The sequence below is a fragment of the Oryctolagus cuniculus genome, chromosome 19 (genome assembly GCF_051225735.1).
Source record: "Oryctolagus cuniculus isolate XC-2025 breed Fujian yellow rabbit chromosome 19, ASM5122573v1, whole genome shotgun sequence".
In the NCBI taxonomy this organism is placed as follows: domain Eukaryota; kingdom Metazoa; phylum Chordata; class Mammalia; order Lagomorpha; family Leporidae; genus Oryctolagus; species Oryctolagus cuniculus.
In genome coordinates, this window is record NC_142885.1 from 3432702 (window position 1) to 3456072 (window position 23371).

General features: G+C 63.7%; 2 protein-coding genes across 2 annotated transcripts; both read left to right on the forward strand.

Moving 5' to 3' along the window:
• Positions 1-1107: 1107 nt before the first annotated feature.
• On the forward strand, positions 1108-9877 carry LOC100347962 (uncharacterized). Its single transcript, XM_002724169.6, has 2 exons — positions 1108-1422; positions 6035-9877. Exon 2 carries the CDS (start codon positions 6052-6054, stop codon positions 7090-7092), a length of 1041 nt encoding a protein of 346 aa, XP_002724215.1. The 5' UTR covers positions 1108-1422; positions 6035-6051; the 3' UTR covers positions 7093-9877.
• A 2654-nt stretch (positions 9878-12531) lies between these two features.
• Positions 12532-16725, forward strand: GPER1 (G protein-coupled estrogen receptor 1). Its single transcript, XM_008253365.5, has 2 exons — positions 12532-13515; positions 14871-16725. The coding sequence occupies exon 2, from the start codon at positions 15127-15129 to the stop codon at positions 16195-16197; it is 1071 nt and encodes a 356-aa protein (XP_008251587.1). The 5' UTR covers positions 12532-13515; positions 14871-15126; the 3' UTR covers positions 16198-16725.
• The last annotated feature ends 6646 nt before the right edge of the window (positions 16726-23371 follow it).

The window sequence follows — 23371 nt, forward strand, 5'->3', positions numbered from 1 at the left end:
CAGGGCATGTGTGGGGGATGGGACGGGCTGGGGGACAGTACTGGATGACCAGGGAATGCGTGGGGGAGGGGACGGGCTGGGGAGCAGTGCTTGCTGGCCAGGGCATGCGTGGGGGAGGGGACAGGCTGGGGGGCAGTGCTTGCTGGCCAGGGCTCCACAGGGAGCCATGTCCTGCACGCTTCACCTCCCCTCCCCCAGTGGAGCTGACGTCCTCCCCTCCTTAGCACAACCTGCCTGCACCTGGTAGGGGTGCAGTGCACCTGCCTTGGGGGGGCGGGACAGCACAGTGCTCGCTCCCAGCAGGAGGCAATGGACGGGTCCTTGAGGCACCTGGGGAGCGGGTGTGGCGTGTGCACGGGGGTCCAGCTGCGAGGTGGAGGTGGCTGGCAGGGGTCCAGCCAGGGCAGACACAGGAGCTGGACCCCCTGACACCCCGGGCAGGCTGCCCCAGGCCAGCTCTGCTGCAGACTCAGGAGGTGGAGGCGAACGCCGGCCGACAGCAGGGCCGGGAGCACGCGGTCAGGACGGCCAGGGCTCCGGGAGATGCACCCGTGGCTTCCTGCGAGTTTCTGCGGGCACAGTCAGTGACCAGAGCTGGACTGGGCGCTGTGCGAGCCCCCACAGCTCAGCCCGAGGAGCAGCCTCGTGCAGACGTGGCTCCTTCAGAAAGCAAGCTGGTCCATGCCACTCCGGGACCGCCAGGGCTGTCTCACCACCAAACGTGCGGCCTTCTTGGCAAGGCCAAGGGGACGGACACTGGGGTCTGGCCTGACAGCTGTGTCGGCGTGGGAGAGCTCAGCCAGGGCCTGGCTTGCAGGGTCATGAGGAGGAAGTCTCCTGGGGTAGCTCAGGGCCCGCTATTTAAGTTGTTGTTAACTTTGAAGATTGATTAGGGAGACATTTAGGTAAAGAGAGAGCTTCTATCCAACGGTTCGCCCCAAATGCCCAAAGCAGCAGAGGCCGGGCCAGGCCAAGAATAGAAGCTGGAACTCAATGCGGGTCTCCCCCTGGGGGCCAGGCACTAAACCCAGGCCTCTGCTGGGGGAGGTGGCTTAGCTCTGTCAGACCCCGCCCCGCAGGGCCCACTTGAAGAGGCAGACAGCGGCTGCTTCCTGGGAGGGGCTGCGGGCGCAGGAGGAGGAGGAGGAGGAGGAAGCCGCCGGGCCTCAGGCACTGGGAACCTGTTACTTTTTCCGTCTCCCCACAAGGGCTGATTCGAATGCTTCTGGGTCACATGGGCAGACCCAAGACTGCTGCAAATGCAGCTGTGTGGTCTGAATGGCTGCAGCCCAGATTCCTGTCCCTTAGAGAACTGAGGGTTTCTGTGCCCGCCTGGCTGCGCCCAGAGCAGGGAAGGAGTGCCGGCAGCAGAGAGGAGGCCCGGGCTCCAGCAAGCCGCCAGGGAGCCGGAGTCCAGCACAGGTGAGTTCTGGCCGGCCAGGCCCCGCCGGCCCCTCCGGGAGCAGCCTGCCAGGCCTTGGTGAGACGGGGAGTGCAGCGGCTAAGGCCGGGGCTGCCACGTCACAGCAGCCTGTGTGGGACACCGCCCTGGGCACAGAGCCTGCAGGGGGAGGCGGGTCGGGGTCAGGAGCCCAGACGCCCAGAGGGTGATGCCGGGCAGAGCCTGGGAGGAAGCTCAAGGGGAAGGGGGGGGGGGGCAAGTTCAAGCAGGCAGGCCCCGGGCCAGCCTCTGATAGGCTGGTCTTTGGAGGACGGGCTGGAGTCGGGGGGCTTGCTCCACACACATCCCCTGACCTGGGCATAGACACCTGGCCAGTTCCGGCCCGAGGTCTGTCCACTCCTGCTGGCCCACCCCTCGGCCCCGCCTCTGGACAGCCGGGGTGGTGGGACTGCTTCCACCAGGGGCAGGCGGTGTCTGGATGAAAACAGAGCACCCGTTAGCACCTTGAACACTGGTGCTAAGGGCGTGTGGCAGGAAGGTCACGGGTGTCTCATGGGGGTCCCCAGGACGTCCTCACCCATGCAGAGGGAAAGGTGTGCCACAGGCTTGGGTTCAGGGTCAGGAGGCGGTCCCCCACCCGGCCAGGCCCACTGACCGCCGCCTGAAGCTCCCCACTACCCAGGCCTCCTGGAGGGAAGTGCTCGTGTGTGAAGCCACTCACGGGTCTGCAGTGTCTGCGTGCGTGCGCACATCTGTGCGTGACACAGAGAGCACATGTGACTTCCCTGGAATACACAGGAAGAGCAAAACGGAAGCCACACTTATCCTTTCACTTCAGTGAGGTTATTTTTTCCAATACCCTGAAAAAAGACACTCAAAACAGTCCCGGAAGTGGCCAGGACGGAGCACAAGTGGAGGGAGGCCAGGAGCCACCCGGGTGCCGGCACACGCGCAGACAGGGTGCACCGTCTGCTGAGACGGCCGGAGCTCCCCACACCCGCGGCCCACGGCCCGGTCAGCCCAGCCGACCACTTGCGTGGAGGTGACACCTGACTCATCTGCCACCCCAGTGTGTGGAACAGAGACTGGGACAGAAACTCTGTCAGAGCCAAGAGCAGGGTACAACAGCTCAGCCCTCCGCGGGGGAGGGGAGGGCGCAGGGCCCGCCCACTCCTCCGTGTGATCCAGGACCCGTCAGCCCTCACTGCTGGGCCCCATGCCCACCTCTGACTCCTGGGAAGCAGCCAGTCCGAAGGCCCCCGGAAGGCGTGGCCGCCACTGCTCTGACACCACCAGGCTCCGGGGCCGGGGACGCAGGGCTGCTGTGGCAGGAGTGGCTCCCAGAGCCCAGCAGGGCTGCCGTGGGGGACAGTCCCTCACAGGGAGTCCCAGGGCTGCCCGCCTCCCCCAGGCAGCCGCACACAGCCACGCCCCCACAGAGGGAGCACATGCGCCCACAGAAACCTGTCTACACATGTTTAAAGTGCGGTGTGACAGCAACAACGCAGGACAGCTCTGCAGACCACCCCTGGACGTGCGACAGCACACGTGGGCGTCCAGCGTGCCGTGCCCTGCAGAGGCGGACTGGAACAGCTCCACAGTCGTGAGAGCCTGGAAGAGCGACAGCTGTAGGATCCGGCAGCACCCGCCCGGCCGGGGCAGCACGGGACGGGGGCCGTGCCGCAGGTGGGAGGGGTGGTGGACAACCCTGCACGATGTGCACAGAACAGTCACTCTATCGTACGTAAGTTCTGAGGAACGACGCTTTGAGAAAGTGCAGGTTTTCAGGCGAGCTGGGTTCTGGTCCTGACTGTACCATGCGCTGGGCAGCCAGGAGCAAATGGCCTCTCTCTCTGACTCGGTCACCCCAGCGCCACCTGCTGGGGTGGACACAACACTGACGGTGCTCCAGCCAGCAGCCAGCACCCCCGCCTGGCCCAGCCAGACCCGAGAGCCTGTCCAGGCTCAGCCCCCAGAGCACAGCCCCACTCCAGAGCGCGGGGCAGGGGACACAGCGCCTTCAGCTGGAAGAAAGGAGTGGGGCAGGGGCGGGGGGTGGGCAGACGGCTGAGCCTGCCCAGCAGGGCTGTCGTGACCCCAGGCTCCAAGCGGCGCTCAGCCCTGGACTAGGAGGTGACGTGGAGGGCACCAGGCCGGAAAGGGGAGCGCTGAGGGCCAGGGCAGGCAGCCCCGGGGCAGCCCCGTGAAGGTGACCCTGGGCGGGGCGGGGCGAGCAGCAGCCCCCAGAACCCTTTGCTGTAAGGTCGCAGTGCCGGCCGCACAGGTGGGGACACCCAGACTCCGGCCTGTCGCCCACCCAGACAGCGCAGTCCGGGGAGAGCAGCCAAGGCCCCATGCTCCGAGCAGGCTCCATCTGCCCCGGGACAAAGCTCCGAGGAAGGCGCAGCGGCAGCCCCTCCGGTGGGCCCAGAAGCGCAGGGCCGGCCCCAGCCCAGGCTCCAGGCAGAGCCGGCCGGCGCGGGCAGGGGTGCAGCGCAGTGCCGCCAGCACCAGCAGCCTTCTTCCCAGTGTGCCCACGGAACGCTCCCTCCCAGCCACTTCCTCTCGGCTGGCTCACCCATCTTAATTTCCGAGCCACACGTGTCTCGGGGATCGCTCATCACCTGCGGTGCGGGCACATGGACAACATCAGAGCTCACTGTCAGACCAGAGCCGTGAGCAGACCACGTGCCTCCCGGCTGCGGAGGCAACAGTCACACAGGGCCCAGCACAGCACCCAGGACCCGCTCCCCAGGGACAGCCGGCCTGCCCTGCACCCAACACAAGCACCCAGGACCCGCTCCCCAGGGACAGCCAGCCTGCCCTGCACCCCATGTGTGTGCTCAGTACAGCACCCAGGACCTGCTCCCCAGGGACAGCTGGCCTGCCCTGCACCCCACGTGAGCACCCAACACAGAACCCAGGACCCACTCCCAGGGACAGCCAGCCTGCCCTGCACCCCATGCGTGTGCTCAGTACAGCAGCCAGGACCCGCTCCCCAGGGACAGCCGGCCTGCCCTGCACCCCCACTTCAGGCAACGGTACACTTCCTTACACACTGAACATCAGTTAAAACATTTTTTAAACCTCAGGGTGGCTTCTAGAAGTAAATAAATAAGTAATCTAAAAAAAAAGACAAGACAGGAACCACCAGGCAGAAAGGCAACGTCCAGCCCCGTGGACACTGCTTCCGCAGCGCCCAGGGAACCAGGGCCGTGCAGGGGCAGTGGGAGGGGAGCACGGTGGGCCCCCGGCCCACGCCCAGGGAACCAGGGCCGTGCAGGGGCAGTGGGAGGGGACTGCCAGGGGCCTCAGAGAAGCAGAAGCAAACATTCTCTGGAGAAGAGAACTCTTGCCAAAGTGACTTCTGAACTCAGCTCCTCACGTGTTCAGGTGTAACAGCCAATACTTACATTTGAAAGGCAGGGTTATACAGAAACAGGTAGAGAGAGAGAGAGAGAGAGAGAGAGAGAGAGAGAATGCAGTCTTCCATCTGCTGGTTCACTCTCCAAATGGCTGCAATGGCTGGAGCTGTGCCGATCCAAAGCCAGGAGCCAGGAGCCTCTTCCAGGTTTCCCACGTGGGTGCAGGGGCCCAAGCACTTGGGCCATCTTTCACTGCTTTCCCAGGCCACAGCAGAGAGCTGGATCAGAAGTGGAGCAGCCGAGACTAGAACCAGCACCCAAATGGGATGCCAGCGCTTCAGGCCAAGGCGTTAACCTGCTGCACCACAGCGCTGGCCTCTGCTCCACTTCTGATCCGGTTCCCTCCTAATGCACCTGGGAAAGCAGCAGACGATGGACCGAGTGCTTGGGCTTCTGCACCCACGTGGGAGACCCGGAGGATGCTGATGGCTCTGGCCTGGCCCAGCCCTGGCTGCTGTGGCCATCTGGGGAATGACCCAGACTTCTCTTTCTGCCTCTGCCTCTCTGCAACTCTGCCTTTCAAATAAATAAATAAAACTTTGGAAAAAAAAAAAAAAGCAGAACCTTGAGATATAAGAAACATAAAAATTAAATTTTAGAACCAAGGGGGAGTTAGTTTTAGATTAGCCACAGCTAAAAAGAGATACTGGTGACAGGTGTGAAGTCACATGACAAGGCGTCTGGGGACAAGGGGCCGAGGACGCAGGCCCAAGAGCCGCACCTCCGACCACACGTCCGGACGCAGCTCTCTCCACCCTCGGGCAACACAGAGCTCTGGAGGGCTCTAAAGGCACAGCTACAGCAGAGGGAGGGGTGACGGTGTGTGCGGCAGCTCGGCACGCGGCACGGTGGCCTCGAGACCAGGCTGCGGGCTGCACGCCGCCCGGGGAGGGCCGGCTCAGTGGCGGACGCGATGTCACCGGCAGGCACAGAGTGGCACCGAGGGCGGCTATGTTTCAGGAAGAGAGCTGGCTGCCCCGCATGCACACTCCCGGTCTGTCTGCGACGGCAATCACTGTGTGCACTGCGGGCCTCCCCTGGAGCTGCGCTGGCTGAAGGAGGGTTCCCGTTTACCGTCGTCAATTCCCCAGCCACATCCACTGCTTAGTTAACGTTCGGGGGGAGGGGCCCTCTGGGATGGAACGATGGCTCAGGGAGCTGGCGTTCACGTCCCCTGTGACAACCACGGCACGTGCTTCTGTTGCAGAGCTGGTGACACCCGAGATGGGCACCCACAACATGTCCTGGATCCGGTACCCGAGCCAGGTGTCCCCGGCCGTGGAGGACGTCATCGCCTCCCAGAGCGTCGTGGCCAGGTGCACCCAGGTCTACGTGGCTCTGTTTGTTCCGCTAAGCCTGGCCACTGGGCTCTTCAACCTGGCCACCTTGATCCGGGATCGCACCAGCCCGGGGGCCCCGAGCCTGCTCCTCCTGGGCCTCACGGTCACCAGTCTTCTGCTGACACTGTTGTCCCTGAGCGCCGCCGGCAGGCCCGACTACCTGCTCACCACCAACCTGGGCTGTGGAGTCCTCTCCTTCCTCTCCAACCTCTGCTACTTCAACGGCCAGTACCTGCAGGCAGCCATGTGCGTCCTGTTCCTAAGGCCTGGCTCCTCGTCCTGCCTGCGCGTGGGGGGCCAGGGCGCCCGCAGGCCTGCACTGGGCCTGGCCGCCGTCCTAGGCTGTGCCTTCTGCAGCTCTCTGGTGCTGGTGGCCCTGCTGGGCACATCGGGGGAGCTCCATGACAGCACCTTGTGCCAGCTGGACCCACTGACGGCCTGGCCCGAGTACGAGATCATGAAGTTCAGCCTGGGCTTGGGGCTCGGGCTCGTCCTGCAGCTGGGGTGCTGTGTCCTGCAGGCCATCCCAGCGGCCAGGCAGGCCACTCCGCCCCGCAGGGACGCGGCCTCTGCCTGGCCGGTCCTGCCAGCTCTTGCCCTGAACATGCTTGTCTGCAGGCTGCTCTACAACGCCGCGCTGCTGCGCCGGGCCGGGCTGAAGCTGCAGGGGGACATCGGCTCCCCCAGGGACGAGCTCCTCATGAACCTGGCGGAGCTGCTCCTGGGTGGCGAGAGCTGTGCCAGCTCCCTGGCCACCCTGACCCTGCACCGGCCCTGCAGGCTGGCCCTGCTGCGCGTGCTGGAGCGGCTCACTCGCAGGTGCAGGCGACGAGGGGCTGAGGCCCAGGGCCCACCTGCCGGGCACAGCCACACTGCCAAGCGACAGAGTCCTTCTGGAGTTGCGGAGACGCCAGCCCTCGGCTAAGCCCACACGCGCCCAGGGAACGCAGCAGAGCACCGTGACCGGGCCGACGGTCACCTCCCGGGGAGCTGCCTGGGCAGCGCGGCGAGGCGGGAACAGAGGCCGGGTCTGTGCTGGGCGGAAGCCGAGAGACCAGCGCTCCCGCCAGGTGATGGAACAGAAGCTTGGGAAAATAAAGGCGGCGCCCGGTCCCCGCGCGGCCAGGCTACGCTCAGGTCCTGCGCAGCACCAGCGCAGCCGTCAAAGCTGGCAGGGTTGGGCGCCGTGATCTTGCCCAGAACAAGGGCTCATCATTCGTGCGGTTCTTCTGTTTGTTTCTGAGAGACAGCGAGTTGCTACCCACGGGTTCACACCCGCAGTGCCCACACCCCGGGTGGGGCTGGGCTGAAGCCAGGTCTCCCACGTGGTTGGCAGGGACCCAATGACCGGAGCCGCCGTCTGCACTGCCTCCCAGGGTGTGCACTGAGGACGCTGGAACTGGGAGCTGCAGCCTGGTACTGAGCCTGGGTACTCCAACAGGGCCCAGAGTGCCTAACTGGCATCTCTCTCTCTTTTTTTTTTAAGACTTATTTATTTTAAAGGCAGCGTCGCAGAGAGAGAGAAGTCTTTCATGAACTGATTCACTCCCCAGATCTTGGCTGTAACGGCCAAGGCTGAGGTGAGGAGCCCGGTACTTGATCAACTTCTGCAGCTTTCCCCAGGCGCGTTAGCAGGGTACACCCCGGCCGCTCACGTGGGATGCCGGTATTGCAGCCGGTGGCCTCACCCGCCATGCCACACGCCGCCCGCTGACCTGGAGTCTGTACCACGGGTCGAACGCCCAAGGGCTTACCCGTTAAAACCTCGTCACCACCACTGGGGCTCTGAGGCCATCACCCATCAGCAGAAAAGCACCAGCAGTGGGAGGAGCCCCGCGGCGGCGAGGCAGCCTTGCCGGCTGCCCCAGTGCACAGTCAGGCCGGCTCCGGGAGCTCTGTGGGTCGTGGGGCGGGGCAGCTCCACCTGTCACAGGCCCCCACAGGCCCCAACACTGACACATGAAACACACACAGAGCCCAAATCCCATTCCTCCTTCTTGTGGACTCGTGTGCGGTTTCTGGGAGGAATCAGAAGGCAGACGGGGAAAGCCCAGACCTCGCGCCCCGCTCACCACGTCCGCACACCCACACTCTGCACCCCGCTCACCGCGTCCCCACGCCTGGGCCCCAAGCCTCGCTCGCTGCGTCCGCACACACATACTCTACACCCCGCTCACCACGTCCTCACGCCTGGGCCCCACGCCTCGCTCGCTGCGTCCACACACCCACACTCTGCACCCCGCTCACTGCGTCCCCACACCCACACTCTGCGCCCCGCTCACCGCGTCCCCACGCCTGGGCCCCAAGCCTCGCTCGCTGCGTCCGCACACACACACTCTACACCCCGCTCACCACGTCCTCACGCCTGGGCCCCACGCCTCGCTCGCTGCGTCCACACACCCACACTCTGCACCCCGCTCACCGCGTCCTCACACCCACACTCTGCGCCCCGCTCACCGCGTCCCCACGCCTGGGACCCACGCCCCGCTCACTGCGTCCACACACCCACACTCTGCGCCCCGCTCACCGCGTCCCCACGCCTGGGCCCCACGCCCCGCTCACTGCGTCCACACACCCACACTCTGCACCCCGCTCACTGCGTCCCCACGCCTGGACCCCACGCCCCACTCACTGCGTCTGCACACCCGCACTTTCTCCAGAAGGAAGATGGCCGGGTCTTATGCAGTCAGCAGCTCCCATAATGCACCACTGCCTTTCTCCCCCTCGATGTGTCATTTCTACCTCCGACTCCTTCCTACAGCCAATGTGCCAGTGAGGTGCAGAGGGGCTGGCGAGGAAGCCAAACCAGACAAGGCCGGGGCAGTGACCGCTCCAGGTGAACATGGCTGGCGGGCCGCCCAGGCCCCCGCCCAGGAGTGGACTGTGGCCAGCCGTCAGACTCGCAGGAAGCACAGTGCCTCTGGCAGCTGTAACCTGGGCTGACGGGGCAGACTCAGCCTTAATACACAGGTGGGCCCTTGCTGGGTCTCCACTGCAGCTGAGGGTCAGAACACCAGCCGGCCTGCAGGAGCTCTGTCCCCGGGCACTCCTGCCCCGCCTCCTCCTCCTCAGGGCTCTCCCAGGAGGTGGGGTGAGCTGGGCCACACCCTGCTGAGATCAGAGTCTGCAAGGCTCCTGTCACCAATGTCTCCCTGTCTCTAACAGCTGTGGCAGGGACACTCACCCAGAGCCAGGACGGAGTGGACCCGGGGCAGCGGAAAATGGACTGCAACAGCCAAAGCCAGCACAACAGGCCCAGACGGGTGGATTCCAAGGCCCGGGTGCTTGGTGGCTCGGACAAATGGCTGGTTCTGGAACCAAGGCAGACAAGCAGGCGGACCTGGGGCACCTAACCACGTGGGGCTTCCAGTTTTTCCGCTAAAGGAATCATCGTAGAAACAACCACAGGGGCCACGGTTGGGACGTGGTGGTTTAGTAAGGCGGTCGCCTGTGTCCCGTATGGAGGCTGGTTCGAGTCCCGGCTGCTCCACTTCCCACCCAGCTCCCTGCTGTGGCCTGAGGAAGCCCAAATCCTTGAACCTCTGCCCCAATGTGTGAGATCCGAATGAAGCTCCTGGCTCCTGGCTTCGGCCTGCCCCAGCCCTGGCTGTTGCGGCCAACTGGGGCGTGAACCAGCCAGCGGATGGAAGACCTCTCTCTCTCTCTCTCTCTAACTTTCAAATAAAAATCAATTTAAAAAAAGAAACTAACCATAAGCATACAGAATGGTGGTTCTCAAAATTTTTTCTTTCTAGCCGCAAGATCTTTCCTTTAAACAAAAGCTGCTAACTGCGAGAGGTTTAAACAGCCTCCGGGGAGGGCGTTTGGTCTTAGCAGCTAAGACACTGGTGGGGCTCCTTAGTGATGTGCACCCTGGGAGGCAGCAGTGACAGCCCAAGCGCTGGGCCCCTGCACCCACGTGGGAGACCTGGAAGGAGCTCCTGGCTTCAGCCTGGCCCAGCCCCAGGGATGGACGCTCCCTGTCTGTCTCGGTCTCTGTTCTCTCTACTTCTCAATTGAATAAATATAATTTGAGGGGCAAAGAATGAAAAAGGCACCGTGGCTCACTGGGTTAATCCTCCGTCTGCGCCGCTGGCCTCCTGTATGGGCTCCGGGTTCTAGTCCCGGCTGCTCCTCTTCCAGTCCAGCTCTCTGCTGTGGCCCGGGAGTGTAGTGGAGGATGGCCCAAGTGCTTGGGCCCTGCACCCGCATGGGAGACCAGGAGGAAGCACCTGGCTCCTGCCTTCGGATCGGCGCAGCGTTGGCCGTGGCAGCCATTTGGGGAGTGAACCAACGGAAAGAAGACCTTTCTCTCTGTCTCTCTCTCTCACTGTCTAACTCTGTCAAATAAAAAAAAAATAAAAAAAAAAGAAAGAAAGAAAGAAAGACAGACAGACAGACAGACTCTGATCTGACTGGGGTTGGGGGAAGGAATGGACCCCAGGCCCCACCAGCGGCCCCACCAGCTCTGCCCCTGCACCCAGCACTGGCACTGCCTGAGCCCTGTGCGTGTGGATGCGGTGAGGACAGAACCTACACACACGGAGCCGGGGGAGCCTGTGGCCACAGAAAGCCAGAGTGCGTCCGGGGCCACCCGGCAGCGAGAGGGCACTGGCACCTGGACAGAGCGCACGGAAGCTTGACCGTACAGACAGAAGCAGAACTGAGTGCTGGGGGCGGGGAACAGTCCGGCGCTGCTGGTGGTGGGGCTGACATGGACCAGGCCCTCAGCTGCCCCTCCTGGAGTTCCAGCCTAAACGCGGGCGAGGCGGCCTCCCCGGGCGGAGCTCCAAGTGCAGCTCCCTGTCCTGGAGCTGGAAGCTCCAGCTGCCACAGGTGCGCTCCTCCAGGACTCTCCCATGGTGCCAGCAGCCGCTGAGAGCTCCCACACACCCCAGCACTCGGCCGGGGGCTCCCACACCCCCTAGCACTTGGCGGGGGCTCTCACACCCCCTAGCACTTGGCTGAAGGCTCCCATACACCCCCTAGCACTTGGCTGAAGGCTCCTACACCCCCTAGCACTCGGCCGGGGGCTCCCACACCCCCCTAGCACTTGGCTGAAGGCTCCTACACACCCTAACACTCGGCCAGGGGCTCCCACACCCCCCTAGCACTTGGCCGGGGGCTCCCACACCCCCCTAGCACTTGGCTGAAGGCTCCCACACCCCCTAGCACTTGGCGGGGGGCTCCCACACACCCCAGCACTTGGCTGGGGGCTCCCACACAGGCCCCACCAGCACTTGGCCGGGGACCCCCACACCCCTCCCCCTAGCACTGGGGGGGCTCCCCCACACCCCCTAGCACTTGGCCGGGGGCTCCCACACCTCCCCAGCACTTGGCCGGGGGCTCCCACACAGGCCCCACCAGCACTTGGCCGGGGACTCCCACAACTCCCCAGCACTTGGCCGGGGGCTCCCACACCCCTCCCCCCTAGCACTTGGCTGGGGGCTCCCACACAGGCCCCCCCAGCACTGTGAGTTCCTCATTCTGGAGGAGCTGGGAGACAAGGCCGCAGGGACACTTCTCTCCGGGAGACGGCCCGGGACAGCACTCTGCGCACACAGCACGGGCCGCACCCGGGGCCTCGCTGCTTCACACGCCGGCGGGGCCAGGATGCCCATCGTGTCCCCCCACGGCAGGCCACGCCGGGTCTGGAGAGCGAGAGCATGGAAGGAGGCACCCTGGGTGCGAGGGGAGGAAGCCGTGAGGCGCAGGCTGGCGAGAGCGGGGACCAGCTATTTTTACATGTCATGCCTTGGCTATTTCAAGGCTTGAAATTTTATTTTATTTATTTAATTCAAGAGGAAGTTGTATTTTCTCATGACTCATTCTTTCAAAGCCGTCTCGGGCATTTTAATGCTGAAACCCTCCCGGCTTCATAAAGCCTCCGAGGGAACGGGCATCCGCCCAGCAGTCAGGCGCCTGCATCCCGCGCGGGGCACCTGCGTCCACGCCCTGGCTCCGGCTCCTGCACAGGCACGGCCTGGGAGGCAGAGGGGGTGGCCCCAGTGGCTGGGTCCCTGCCACCCACACGGGAGACCTGGAAGGGGCTCCCAGCCTCCGCTGCAGCCCCAGCCCCAGCCCCGGCTGCTGCCGACGTCTGGGGAGTGAACCAGCAGATGGGAGATCTCTCCGTCTCTACGCCTCTTACATTAAAAACACAGCATTTCTAAGAGCAAACCCGTGTTCTACTTTATCTTTCAAAAAAAAAAAAAAAAAAAAAAAAGCAGCACACCCTGGAATCAGGCCTCCTGCGCGGGCGGAACTCCGAACGTTAGTGATTTTCCATAAAACAGCACCGTGTTTTCTGCCTAAAAACATGTGCATGCCCCAAAATCCCTATCAGAGACTTTAAATCACCCTTACCCAGAACACCACAGGCCGGCACAGGACTGCCCCAGAGGGCGGCAGGGGGCTGGGCAGAGCAGCAGCGCACGGGGGCTCCGGGAGCCGCCTGCCTGGGCCACAGCCACCGTGCTCTTCACACGCCAGCTCACAGCTCCACGACGCGGGTACACCGAGCGTAACACACCGGCTGTGGTCTGGGGCTGCCCGACACCCTCTCAGGGACCTCCTCCATCCCCTGGGGCAGCCTGGCCCACGGTGCCAAAGCTGAGGGTGGGGCCCTTGGAGGAGGCAGCCAAGGCCAGGCAGGTCGGCCCCTGGGGCCGTGGGGAGACCCCTCATTCCCAGGCGCTGCAGCAGGTGCACTCACACAGCTTCCGGGGCAGCCGGGAGGGGCCGGGGAGCCCATGAGGACACTCAGGGCAGAACTCCAATCCCTGGGCTTCTGCCAAACCTATGTTCTGTCTCCTGGGCTGAAGTTTCTCTTTGCAGATATCTGTGACATTCATGAGCTACATTGTTTACGTGCTGTTCACACGCTACTGTGTTCACTTAGGACACCCAGTGCTCCGCCCATGTCACCGAGAGGACGGGTTAGCCTCTCCCCAGGACGACGCCCACCACAGCATTCAGACTGGGAAAGAGCTGCGGCAGGGAAATGCCCGGAAAACCTCTCCTGGGACTGTGCTCGCGGCCACAGGCGGCAGGAAAAAGGGCCAGCAAAAAAGGGGTTAAAGCCGCGCACGGAGGCGCCCTGTGGCCCTGTGAGAGCCAGGCGGCTGGCCTGGGAAGTCTATAAAAGCAGGCGGCCAGTGCTGGCCAGAGCCAGGAGCCGGGGCCAGACAGAGCAGGCCACTGGGGGTCCTTCTGCTCAGCGGTCCCGCACAGGACCACCTGCAGTGAGGTTACAGGTGCGACTCCAGCCCGGCAGGACCCAGACCCAGGGCCGGAGAGAGAGGCGGCTCTGAAGTGCGGACAGCCAGCAGCACCCAGCCTGACACAGGTAAGACCTGGTCCCCACCCTGGGATCTCGCTGAGGCACTGGTCCTGCCAGGGCTCATGACAGGACACGGGTGTGCAGTGCCAGGGCACTCTGGGGGGAGGAGGCGCCCCCTGTGAGCCCGCACCCAGACGTGCAGGGGGATTATGCCCGCCCCCCGCCCCAGACACAGCCCACTGGGACAAGCAGTGGGACCACAACACAAGGACCTGAGGCGCTGCCCGCACCCCCCTGGGCTCCCGAAAGACCCCACCGCCACAGGAAGGAACGAGCGATGCGTTTTTCGCTGCCCCTCCCCCCGGCCCATTCCACACAGCCCAGGGCCGAGGGTCTCTGCTCTCAGCTTCCTCTCAGCTGGGCCTCCTGCTCCCACAATTTCACATTTAAAGAGCAGAACAAGGACTCGGTATCCTCTTATGGAGAAACCACAGCCAGAGCCCCTCAGCGTCACGGACGGTCCCTCCGGAAGACGAACACGGAACACAGAACCCCAGGAGCGCCAGGCAGAGCTGCCGGGACGGGTGTGGGCCCCCCACGACCTCGAGGGGAAAGAACCTGCCACAAGGGCACAGCAGGTCGGCGTCTGGGGTAGCTCTTGGCAGGGGTGGGGCACCCTGCCCCGTGCACGGGGAAGCCATCGGGGGAGTGGCAGGACCACGCACACCCGGCCAGGCCCTGCGGGAGGCTCGGGGCCCAGGCTCCACGCTGCAGATGGCATGGCGGAGCCCGGCAGGCTTGATGGTGGCGCTGGGTGTGGGAGCAGCCCCACTCTGCTCCTCCCCCCTCGCTCGTTCTCGACTCCGAATGCAGCGCCAGCATTCGCCCAGCGGTGACGAGAAGGTCCCATCACACGATGCCAGCCCCACCCCCACTTCCAGGACAGCCGGTTCTTCCCTCCTCTCCCGAGTCCTCGCCTCCACTCCACTCCGGCTCCACAGGGCCTGGGGCACAGGCTGCTTCCCACCCGCATTCCCCCTGCTCCCCTGCACAAGGCCCGGCCCAGCCCTTCTCCCACGTCACACCGTCACCTCGCCACAGAGCCAGGCCAGGGCCAGCTGTCAGACCTCGCTGGGGCAGCCCTCGGCGCCGCGGCTGACGCCCACAGCCCCACACAGGGCCTGGCCCAGTGGCCCAAGCTCCTGACTCCTCTGCTGAGGCCGACCCTGGGGCAGCGGTGATGGCTCCCCTGTCGGGGAGCTGGACCGGGCTCCTGGCCCCTGTCGCGGGCTTCTGGGGGAGAGGGGGGAGCCAGCCACTGGAGCTCGCTCTCTGCCCTCAAACAAGGAGTTTCCTAGAATTTGTGACAAAAGCCTGGCCCCAAAGAAGAGACGGAATCCTCTCCCCTCTGCTCCTCACAGGTGCTCCACGACGGGAGGCTGTCCGGGCGCAGCTCAGAACAGGGCAGACGGCCCTGCCGGCCCGAGGTCACCAGCACCGGCACCGGGGGTCCCAGACGGCCGCAGTGCTCACCCCTACGCGCTTCCTGGTACCAATGTGCGGCTCACCCCTCCGAGAAGCCCCTCTCTGCCTGAAGATGGACTCGCTGTCTAAAGATCTCTCCGACCCCTCTGGCAAATCCTGAAAGCGGCACAGCGTGAGGTCCATCCGGGCACCATGCAGCCTGCCGCTGCCAACGACACCTCTGCGGAGCTCAACCTGTCGCAGCCGGTGCCGGGCGCCGCCCTGGGGAACCAGACGGGCCTCTCGGAGCACCAGCAGTACGCCATCGGCCTGTTCCTCTCCTGCCTCTACACCATCTTCCTCTTCCCCATCGGCTTCGTGGGGAACCTCCTGATCCTGGTGGTGAACATCAGCTTCCGGCACAAGATGACGGCCCCCGACCTGTACTTCATCAACCTGGCGGCCGCGGACCTGGTCCTGGTGGCCGACTCGCTCATCGAGGTGTTCAACCTGCACGAGCAGTACTACGACATGGCCGTGCTCTGCACCTTCATGTCACTCTTCCTGCAGATCAACATGTACAGCAGCGTCTTCTTCCTCACCTGGATGAGCTTCGACCGCTACATCGCGCTGGCCAAGGCCATGCGCGCCGGCCTGCTGCGCACCAAGCAGCAGGCCAGGCTGAGCTGCGGCCTCATCTGGATGGCCGCGGTCTCGGCCACACTGGTGCCCTTCACGGCCGTGCAGCTGCGGCACACGGAGGAGGTCTGCTTCTGCTTCGCGGACGTCCGGGAGGTGCAGTGGCTGGAGGTCACACTGGGCTTCGTCATCCCCTTCGCCGTCATCGGGCTCTGCTACTCCCTCATCGTGCGGGCACTGGTCAGGGCCCACAGGCACCGCGGGCTGCGGCCCCGGCGGCAGAAGGCCCTGCGCATGATCTTCGCCGTGGTGCTCGTCTTCTTCATCTGCTGGCTGCCCGAGAACGTGTTCATCAGTGTGCACCTGCTGCGGCGGGCGCAGCCCGGGGCCGCGCCCTGCACCCAGTCCTTCCGCCACGCCTACCCCCTCACCGGCCACATCGTCAACCTGGCCGCTTTCTCCAACAGCTGCCTGAACCCCCTCATCTACAGCTTCCTCGGGGAGACCTTCAGGGACAAGCTGAGGCTGTACGTGGAGCAGAAGACGAACCTGCCGGCCGTGAACCGCTTCTGCCACGCCGTCCTGAAGGCCGTGGTCCCGGACAGCGCCGAGCAGTCAGAGGTGAAGCTGAGCAGCGCGGTCTGAGGCCTCGCTCGGGGGCCCCCGTGGGGTGCCGCTTCAGCTCCTGTGCCCTGGCCAGGGTCACCCTTGGGGCGACTAGGGAGCCCCCCTGCAGGCCCTTCGAGACATGCGTGGCTCCTGCTGCAGCCCAGGGACGCCTGTGTGTCCCGCAGCTCCTGAGTGCACGCACTGTACAAGGCCGTGACAGGGACAAGGAAGGCACTCAGTGCAGCAGAGCCACGAGGCTCCGGCCCCTGGACACAGAGCGTGCTCCACGGGGTGTGTCCAGGCCTGGGACCCTGGCCTGGGGTGAGAAGGAAGCAGATTTCTCTGCTGGGCCCTGGGCACCCACTTCACCGCCCCTCCCGAGATCCCCCAACACTGCAGGAGGCGGGCCGGGTGGCCGAGAGAGCTGTGGGCATGGGGGTGGCCGCCAGCCGCCACAGTGGAGCACTCCCACAGTGTGGCTGAAGGGTTGGCCTCTGCAGAGAGCAACCATGCAGGCAGTGTCACAATGTAACTCCTCATTAAAGTGTGCAGAAAAGGAAATGGCCGTCCGCGCCTTCGCCTGCTGACTCTCGCAAGCGCTCCGCGGAGTCCCCCCAGCGAGCTGTGTGCCGGGGCGGGAGGCGCTCCTTCCTCACCAACACCCCACGAGCTCTGCCCGACCCGGGGCTCCGGCCGGCTGCACCCGGCACCGCGGTCTGGCATTGGGGATCACCACCAGCTGGGAGCTCCTGGTCCTGCCGACTCAGGAGACCTGTGCAAAGCCCACCACCAGGGAGCCCTGAGGTGAGCGCCTGAGCCCTCGAGCCAGCGTCAGGGCTGCTCCCTCCGACGCGACGGTATTTCCACCAGCGACAATCAGTTTACAGGGACAGCCCAGCCAGCAGACAGGATCGGGGAGAGCCGGGGTGGGGGGATGACGGGGCGAGGCTGACGCCCACAGCCAACCAAGCAGAGACCTCCCCCCACCGCGCTCAGGAGTGTGCGTACTGCTGGTGCGGCTGCCTGGGAAACTGGGGAGACTTGGCCCAGACCGTGGCGGCATGGCAACATCTCCAGCGCCTCCAGTCCCAGCCGGGCTTGTTCCCTGGTCACACGGCCCAGCTCTCCAGCCCCACGCCAACAGCCTCCTCCAGGTGGCTCCCGACAGCGACAGGGCAGGCACAAGCAGAAAAGCCCCAGGGGTGCCAGCAAGGCTCACACACGTGTCACACGGCACCCAGGCTCACACACGCTATATCACATGGCACTGAGCTCACACACGTGTCACACGGCACCCAGGCTCACACACGCATGCTGTGTCGCACGACACCCAGGCTCACACACGTGTCACACGGCACCCAGGCTCACACATGCTATATCACACGGCACCGAGCTCACACACGTGTCACACGGCACCCAGGCTCACACGTGTCACACGGCACCGAGCTCACACACGCATGCTGTGTCGCACGACACCCAGGCTCACACATGTGTCACACGGCACCCAGGCTCACACACGTGTCACACGGCACCGAGCTCACACATGCTATATCACATGGCACTGAGCTCACACACGCATGCTGTGTCGCACGACACCCAGGCTCACACACGTGTCACACGGCACCCAGGCTCACACACATGTCACACGGCAGCGAGCTCACACACGCATGCTGTGTCGCATGGCACCCAGGCTCACACACGTGTCACACAGCACCCAGGCTCACACACGCTGTAACACACGGCCCCCAGGCTGTATCACACAGCACCGAGCTCACACACGTGTCGCACGGCACCCAGGCTCACACACGCTGTGTCACACGGCATCAAGCTCACACACGTGTTGCATGGCACCCAGGCTCACACGCTGTGTCACACGGCACCAAGCTCACACACGTGTTGCATGGCACCCAGGCTCACACATGCATGCTGTGTCACACGGCACCGAGGGGTCGTCCCCAGCTGAGGCACATGTGGGGAGCTTCCCTGTGCCCCCAGCCTCCCGGTACAGACGCCTCACCTATAGCCCTTGCTCTGGAAAGGGGAGGGGACGTCAGATGCTCCCCCGGCTCCAAGTCCCCCAGGACAGGACAGCCCCTCCCTGCAGGATGCACAGGGCCCAGGAACCACGGCTGCACACTCCAGCTGCACACTCTGACAGGCAGCAGCTCTGGGACGCACTCGGCACTGGTGACAGAAACGACCCCCCGACCACCACCACTGCAGAGCGCCCATCTGCACACAGACCCCACAGCTCAGTCCCCTGGCCTGGAGAAGTGGGGAGGGGCAGTGGTCAGAAATGACCCCCCCCACCACCACCACAGAGCGCCCATCTGCACACAGACCCCACAGCTCAGTCCCCTGGCCTGGAGAAGTGGGGAGGGACAGTGGTCAGAAATGACCCCCACCCACCGCAGAGCGCCCATCTGCACACAGACCCCACAGCTCGGTCCCCTGGCCTGGAGAAGTGGGGAGGGACAGTGGTCAGAAATGACCCCCACCCACCACAGAGCGCCCATCTGCACACAGACCCCACAGCTCGGTCCCCTGGCCTGGAGAAGTGGGGAGGGACAGTGGTCAGAAATGACCCCCCACCACCACCACCACAGAGCGCCCATCTGCACACAGACCCCACAGCTCGGTCCCCTGGCCTGGAGAAGTGGGGAGGGGCAGTGGTCAGAAATGACCCCCCACCCACCGCAGAGCGCCCATCTGCACACAGACCCCACAGCTCGGTCCCCTGGCCTGGAGAAGTAGGGAGGGACAGTGGTCAGAAATGACCCTCCTAGGCCGGCGCCGCGGCTCACTAGGCTAATCCTCCGCTGCTTCCGCTCACTTCCTGCCGATGAGCACCTGGGAGGGACCAGTGGACACCCAGGCTGAGCTCTGGTCCACCCTGGATGTTGTGGGCATCTGGGAAGTGAGCCAGTGCATGGAAGATCTCTCTTTCTGGCTTTCAAATAAAAAGAAAATAAATTTTAAAAAATTTGAAAAAGAATCCATGAGTCCATTCCAACAATAAACAGATATAAATAAATACAACTTAACCCCAAAGCACCACAAACAGCAAATAAAATAACAGACAGAGGGCCTGGGCGAAGGCGGAACCGCTGCCTCCGGCAGGCACAGTAAGACAGGCGCGGGCCAGGGTCTGGAGGGAGGAGCTCAGTGCTCGGCCCGCAGAGCCCGACGCCCCCAGCCTCAGCACAGGCAGGCCCTGCACGGGGCAGCCGCGTCCGAACCACCACTAAGGGGACGGCTGGGGCCGTCGGCCCGAGTCTGTGGGAGGCCGTGCGCCCGAGGCTGCCCAGGAGGGAGCCGCGGCAAAGCCCAGGCAGGGCAGGGAGCCGGGCCGCACGGACGGCTTCTTGTCAGGAGTGACGGCGCCAAGCCAGGGACAGCACAGCAACCTGGCAGGCCCAGTACCGACCAGATGGCCTCCACCAGAAGCAAGCAATGCTACAAGTCCATCACGGGCTCCTGACAGCGCGGGTGCACGGGGTGCACGGGGTGCACGCAACACGCGCGAAGGCCCCTCAGCCGAGGATCGGATCCAGCACACCCTGCTCACACGCATGCAGTGATGTGCACACCCACACACGTGCCGCAGTGCTCACACTCACATCCACGCTGCAGTGTCCACACCCACACACATGCCAGTGTTCACACCCACACACGTGCCGCAGTGTTCACACTCACATCCACGCTGCAGTGTCCACACCCACACACAGCCACAGTGTCCACACCCACACACATGCCACAGTGTTCACACTCACACACGTGCTGCAGTGTCCACACCCACACACGGGCTGCAGTGTCCACACCCACACACGGGCTGCAGTGTCCACACCCACACATGGGCCGCAGTGTCCACACCCACACATGGCCGCAGTGTCCACACTCACACATGGGCCAGTGTTCACACACACGGGCCGCAGTGCTCACACTCACATCCATGCTGCAGTGTCCACACTCACACACGGGCCGCAGTGTGCACACTCACACACAGGCCGCAGTGCTCACACTCACATCCACGCTGCAGTGTCCACACTCACACACGTGCCACAGTGTCCACACTCACACACGGGCCGCAGTGTTCACACTCACATCCACGCTGCAGTGTCCACACCCACACATGGCCGCAGTGTCCACACCCACACACGGGCCGCAGTGTCCACACTCACACACGGGCCGCAGTGCTCACACTCACATCCACGCTGCAGTGTCCACACTCACACATGGGCTGCAGCGTCCACACTCACACACGGGCCGCAGTGCTCACACTCACATCCACGCTGCAGTGTCCACACTCACACATGGGCTGCAGCGTCCACACTCACACACGGGCCGCAGTGTCCACACTCACATCCACGCTGCAGTGTCCACACTCACACATGGGCTGCAGCGTCCACACTCACACACAGGCCGCAGTGTTCACACTCACATCCACGCTGCAGTGTCCACACTCACACACGTGCCACAGTGTCCACACTCACACACGGGCCGCAGTGTCCACAACCACACACGGGTCGCAGTGTTCACACCCACACACGGGCCACAGTGTGCACACTCACATCCACGCTGCAGTGTCCACACCCACCCACAATCCAGTGTCCACACCCACACACACGCAGGGCTCACACACACGCACACACGCACACACGCTCCTGCTGAGGTGCTGGCCAGTCCTGAAGCGGTGCACTGGGCGTCCGGCTGCCTCTGTGTCCAGCCCAGCTCCCCACTGATGTGCAGCAGACCTGGGCGGATTCTGGGTATCCCGGCTTTGGCCTGCTTCTATCCTCTCTGCTTTTCAAATACAATGAAAATAATTTTCAAAAAGGAAAACAGATGAGGTGCCGACACACATGAACGAAGTCCAAGACCATGTGCAGAGGCAGCCGCCACACACGGAGGCCCTCGTGCTGTGAGCTTCCACACACACAGCAGGCAAGTCAGCAGACAGACAGCAGGTGGCGGGGCTGGCGCTGTGCGCAGAAGGGGAAGCCTCCACCTGCAGCACCAGGATCCCACATGGGCGCTGGTTCTGCCCCGGTTGCTCCTCTTCCAGGCCAGCTCTCTGCCGTGGCCTGGGAAGGCAGTGGAGGATGGCCCAAGCGCTGGGCCCTGCACCCCATGGGAGATGTGGAGGAAGCTCCTGGCTCCCGGCTTCAGCCTGGCTCAGATCTAGGCATTGCAGCCAACTGGGGGGTGAGCCAGAGGATGGAAGATGGGAGATTTCTCTCCCTCTCTCTTTTTCCTTCTATCTCTGCCTTTCAAACGAATAAATAAATAAATACCCCCCCCCAAAAAAAAAAAAAAAAAAAAAAAGGTAGCAGGTTGGCGGCTGCCGGGGCCACGGGGAGTGATCAGAAAGGCAGGGAGAACGCCGTGAAGTCAGACAGCGGTGCCGGCGGCACAGCACATGGCCACAGTGGACACCACAGCCGAGAGCGCTCTCCAGCCCACGTCCCACGGGGCACACGCGCCGTCCAGCAGCCTGAGACTTTGCTGGGAACGGAGGAGTCTGGGACGCCGGCAGCAGCCTGACCTCTGATGGGATGTGTCTGAGTCGAGTCCTCTCTCCCGACTCACTATGCTAATTTGCACTTTAGTTCCTTTCCCACAGCGAAAAGCTGATTATCTTGGGTGTCTTTTTATTTTTTTAAAGATTTATTTATTGTATTTGAAAGGCTGAGTTACAGAGAGACAGAGACAGAGAGAGAGAGAGAGAGAGAGAGAGGTCCTCCATCTGCTGGTTCACTCCCCAGATGGTTGCAACAGTCAGAGCTGTGCTGATCCGAAGCCAGGAGCCAGGAGCTTCCTCCGGGTCTCCCACGCAGGTGCAGGGCCCCAGCACTTGGTCCATCTTCCATTGCTTCCCAGGCCACAGCAGAGAGCGGGATGGGAAGTGGAGCGGCCGGGGCAGGACCAGCACCCCCGTGGGATCCTGGCGCTGCAGACAGTGCAGCTTTACCTGCTATGCCGCTGGCCTCCTGGGCTGTCTTTCGATACAGTTTATTAATTTACAGAACAGACAAGAACTTCAGGAACAACTGAAGCTGGCTTTTATAAACTCACTCACTGGGAGGCTCAGAGGGCAGGGCAGGCCAGTCCTCTCCCGGCTGAGCTCCCTGGACAGCCAGAACACTGAAAACCACCCCGCTGTTCCCCGCCCACAGCTCTGGGACACTTCCGCTGAGACGTTTGCTCAGAACTCCAGAAACCAAGCACCTGGCTCTGTGTCACCTGTTCCCCTGGAGAACACTGGGGGCCCTGGTGAGGGAGGCCAGGCGCGGGGCAAGACGCACACGCAGCGTTCCGGCTGCATCCGGAAGTCAGCAGATGAGCCACTGCCCAGAGACCACCGGACCCCTCCCCGAGACCTGGACCTCAAATGCAGGGATCGCTCTGCTCTGCCCCCCCCCCCAGGTTTCTGGAGGGCGAGTCAGCCAGGCCAGCTAGTCCCAAACAAACAGCACAGGCAGGGGTGGGGGGTCCCCAGAACAGACTCCCGCAGCCCGGCGCTCTCCACTGAGTGCGCTAACCTGCCTGGCTCAGCACAAACTACAGCCCACCAGCAAGTCGGCCGGGAACAGGCCTGGGGCCGACGGGCAAGGCAAGGCACCCCTGAGGGGCATGATGGGCCAGTGGCCAGGTGGGGTCCTGCACGGCCCCTCCACAGCCAGACGGCGAGGCTGCCAGGACTGCCCACAGGCACGGCACCAGCTCCGTTAGAAGGCGAGTGTGCACCCGGCCACAGCTCAGCCACGCCCAGCTCTGAGCTGTCAAAAGGTCAGCTGCCCGAGCTGCACGGTTGTTACCATTGTCCAGTGGGTGGGGAGCCAGTCTGGGCGCCGTGGTTTTGTCAAAGCCAGCAGAACACAAGACAAAAGTACAGGGAGGCTGAGTGCCCCGAGCCCACATGGGCTGGGTCCCTCGGAGACTTATCGCCAGGGATCAGGGCGGGTCCACGGAACAGGAACACCCACGGATGTGAGGTGGCCCGAGACAGAGTACAGTCGAGCTCCCACCCCCATCACCCCGCCCCACACGAAGCCTGGGCCACTTGCTTTGCCTCTGGCTGCCTGGTTCCATTTTTTACCTGGAACCTGTCTTCCCTGCTGTGACCTAAGTCCCATCAAGAATGTACCTGCTCCTCTGGGGCCGGCAATGTGGCATTTCAGGCAAAGCCACCGCCTGCAGTGCCAGCACC